Source organism: Cryptomeria japonica, chromosome 3 (assembly GCF_030272615.1).
Source record: "Cryptomeria japonica chromosome 3, Sugi_1.0, whole genome shotgun sequence".
NCBI lineage: Eukaryota > Viridiplantae > Streptophyta > Pinopsida > Cupressales > Cupressaceae > Cryptomeria > Cryptomeria japonica.
In genome coordinates, this window is record NC_081407.1 from 680,814,321 (window position 1) to 680,818,554 (window position 4,234).

At 36.0% G+C, this 4,234-nt stretch overlaps 1 protein-coding gene across 1 annotated transcript; it reads right to left on the bottom strand.

Annotated features, from left to right (window-relative positions):
- Positions 1-354: 354 nt before the first annotated feature.
- Positions 355-2,339, bottom strand: LOC131038585 (serine/threonine-protein kinase D6PK). The gene is made up of 2 exons (XM_057971074.2): positions 1,624-2,339; positions 355-1,264 (listed from the first exon to the last, which is right to left on the bottom strand). The coding sequence occupies exons 1-2, from the start codon at positions 1,998-2,000 to the stop codon at positions 598-600; spliced, it is 1,044 nt and encodes a 347-aa protein (XP_057827057.1). The 5' UTR covers positions 2,001-2,339; the 3' UTR covers positions 355-597.
- Between the last annotated feature and the right edge of the window lie 1,895 nt (positions 2,340-4,234).

Below are 4,234 nucleotides of genomic sequence, written 5' to 3' on the forward strand. Positions count from 1 at the left end.
CAAAATAAAGGTGTGAACACTACAGCCACATAGAAACTTTTTTAAATCAATCATCATTATCTTATTTTATTATTTTTCTAAGCAATTCTAATATGTTATTGGTGTATCCACTTCATCTAGGTGACGACCGTGAGTCATATGATTCCAAATTATTATTGCAACAAAGACAATTCGCTGCATAATTGTTCACCTTAAATTTGATGAGGAGAATTGTGAGAACAATGCAGCTATACAAGAGATTTTATGAATCAATTATTATTTTTTGTTTGCTGTAGTCCATGGACTATATTAATGTGTCTACTGCATACACGACTATTCAAAACCTAATGATTCTATATTACTGTGGCCAAGCAATTTCTAATACCATCCTAATTTCATCTTAACCATTAAAATCCAGTAATACAATGCTAGGTTTTTTAATATACCACATTATTCTTTTAACCTATACATAGTTTCCAAACACAGTATGCCGTCACAAGATCTATTTGACAAGCAGGATGGACCGTCAAATTTAGACTTTTGTTGGCATGAGCAACCTAACGTCATATATTATGGACAGTGCGATATGATCAGCTGGAGTGAGGACAGCATATCGTCTCAAAACTCCCCAAATATAAATTTTCTCGTGTCGTCTTCTTTGAAATCACATTCCACGGAGCCGTAGCCATCGGATTTAATGCTCATGTCTTCTGTTTCTTCTTCTTCATTTTCTTTGTGAAAAGTGAGAAGAGGTTCAGGAGAGAGAGGCGGCACAAAAGGAGGCCTAGAAACAAATTGCAGTTGATCCCATCTCATGCCCCGAAAGAAGGGGTGGCTTTTTATTTGCTTTCTGTTTAGCCTCTGTGTTGGCTCTTTCGCAAGGAGCTTCTGAATAAGATCATCCAGAGAAGATGAGGATGAGAAAAAGGGGTCCTTGCTCATAATATTGACAAAGGTGTCCTTTCGACTAAACCCCCTAAAAGGCGTCTGCCCGTGACTCATTTCGTACAGAAAGACGCCGAAAGACCACCAGTCGACTGGGTATGAATGGAATTTGCCCCACAGGACCTCCGGTGCGATGTACTCCTCTGTACCCACAAACGAACAAGATTTCCATTCGCTATATTCGCCATTGTCAGATATGAGACGCAGAGACAGATCGAAATCAGTGAGCATTATGTGCCCACTGTCTTGAACCAATATGTTCTCCGGCTTCAGATCTCGGTATACGATTCCTTTCTCGTGCAAATACTCCAACGCTACAATCACCTCTGCCGCGTAAAACCTGCACATGGATGAAGACACGTCACCTAAAAAAATGACTTCAATTACCAGTATGTCACCTGTTCACCTTGAGGAATCAAAAAATGTCTGAACAATTATATAGTAACAAAGATAATCCTACAAAGTGTTCAATTAGTTTATTCTCTCAAAAAGTCTCCAATTATAGAGGAGAAGTTTATGCACCAGGATCCCCCGATACCGACTGCAAAAACATAACAAATATAGTTAGATTGATATTGGAATTTTCGGTGAAGGCGTTGTTTGGGTTATTTCCGCATGTAAATCAGAATAAAGCAGGACGCAGACATCCACCAAATGCAACTTAGAAATATAGAAGAACACACAAACACAAATATTCACCTTATGGTGGACTCTGAAAAGGTTTTACTGGGTTGCCTATGCCTCAACACGTTAATATCTCCTCCAGAACAATACTCCATGGCCAGAAATGTATGAGTCTCTGACTCAAAGTGGGTAAGCAGAGACGGCAGAAACGGATGATCCAATGAAGACAGAATCTCCTTCTCCGTAGCTGCCAATTTGTAGGCTTTTCTCTGCTCCTTACTCATCACTTTGACTGCAAAAGCTTTGTTGGTGCCACGATGGACAGCCAAGAAAACCGTGCTCATGTGGCCCTGGCCTAGGCGCTTGACCAGCTCCAGATCTTCACAGCTGGAACACTCAACAAATTGAGACCCAGACTCAGATTGAGATTCGCAATTGAACAACCCCTCCATCTATGCATTCTCCTCTCTAAACTCACCCCGTCTTTCATTCCTTTCCTACGGAGGAGGTATATTTATAAAGTTGGAACGATTTTCTTGTATATGAAGCCCGTCAAAAATAGTGGGGGCGGCGGAGAAGAGAAAATGTGGTCCTTTTCAAAACGCCTAACCGCTAGAGAGAAACAAAGTCGATACTTAGTTTACTTACCCAGCCAAAATATTGTTTATCGTCGTTTGAACCCTGAATATATGATATCATTGATCATACCAAATATTTTATCCTCAAATCATATAAATCTATAAATATTGAAGAACCTTAAGCCATATCTGTTATACCATACATCGTAATTTCTGAAATATCACTACGTAGAGCATAGCTTATATAAACACGATGGGGCCAACCAAAACCAAACTGATCATTTCGCCACAAAGTTTTGGATAACATGGGGAAAAAAATCTATTAACTCTATCTCTGTCACGTGGATCAATTTCATGTGCCTGTAAATGAAAGTAGTTGGGTAGTCACTGTTGATTGAGATTATAGCTTCACATGCACCACTTCTCAACAAGACCTAATTTTAAGGATTTAAGCAATGTTTTCTTCACAGTTATTGTAACGCCATTCTTGCTGCTGTTGTTTTATTTCTGAGCTGTATTCATCTTACTTCAATAAAATATAAACTAAAAAATGTGATCCTTTTGTCTTAAAACTCATTAATGCCTACAATAGATCATGTCAGGAAAGCCCATTTCCCTTACATGCTTTCTCATCATGAGGTCCCACAGAAAGAGGTTTGTCCGTGAGTTCTGACGTTTAGCTAGGCGAAGTCAGCCTTGGTAGGAAGCTGTGAACCTCTCACTGAAATTTTAGTGTAAGATATTTTCAGGGAATATGCCTGGTATTGCCGTATGAAGTTTTGTTAGCACTTATACAAGTTTAGTGTAAGATATTTTCTTTTGTTAGCTGCTCTTTTCCTTTGAATTGTCATTGCATACGAGTTTGTCAATCATAGACTCCAAATATCTTCTCATCCATTCCCGGTCTACTAATATCTTTGAAATATTTATTCTGTTCGTGCATTTTTTATATTGTATTTTATTTATGTGGATGTTGTGTTTTATTTTGTGAATATTATATATTTTATGTTAAAAATTTAAAGGGAGATTTGATTTCTAGTGATTTATATGTAAGTCATTAGTTTTAACAATAGCCTTAAGATCATCGAGGTTATATAATATTTTAATTTTAATTGGATATTAATTTAATAAAATTAAATTGTTTCTAATATTTATTATTAGAATGAATGAGTCGACTATAATTGAGGATGAGTGGGTTGATTTTAAATTATCTTGTATCAACTATAATTCTAAGTCAATAGAATCCCCCCAAAATACATGGAAAGTGACATGGGTAGGTGGGACACCACAATACATCCCCTCTCAAGAAAATTACCTAGTGACATAGGTGGGTGGGTGAGATTTTGAGAAATAATACATATTGAGGAATTAATAGGATTATATCTAACACACAACGATTGATATGAAAAATAAGTACAAATTGGCAATTGGCAGAGAGGAATACCTCGAAAAACTATATTTGATAGCTTTGACATGAGTCATTTATACGATTTCAAGAAGTTGAAAGGTCACCACACCCGTGTCATACTTGGAAGTTGAAATGGATAGTTGGATGATGACAAAATTAAATAAAAATTTAAAAATTACAAAAAAAAAATATTTAATTTTGGTACGCCAACTTGGTAGGGTCATAACTTGTAATCTATTGGTAATTTTTTTGACTTCTTGGAATTATTGCAGAGATCTCCAAGAGAACTAGTTTGAGTTGCTTGGAAAGAAGCTTGCAACACCCTTCCTAAGAAATTAGTTAAATTTATCAAGTTCGATTCTACTCCAAATGCCTTTTAAAATGTAATTTAAGAAAACATAAAAAATTATCAAAAAAATAGATTTTCAAAATTTTGGCGATCAAGGTTGTTAGGTGGCATTTATATTAATGAAAAAAAGTATTAATAAAGAATTGTGGTTATCTAGTTAATGTAAGTCTCTCACTTTTACCATGGAGCCACGATTAGTTAGAGTGGTGAGTGGTGATCATGTTTAAATAAAACAATGAAATCAAAGAAAGGATACAATACTTTGTTAATGAAAGAACATAGGGAGATATATAAGGTAGAACTAAACGATTTCAAGGGATAAATGGGATTTTTCATCTATTTTTATTTATA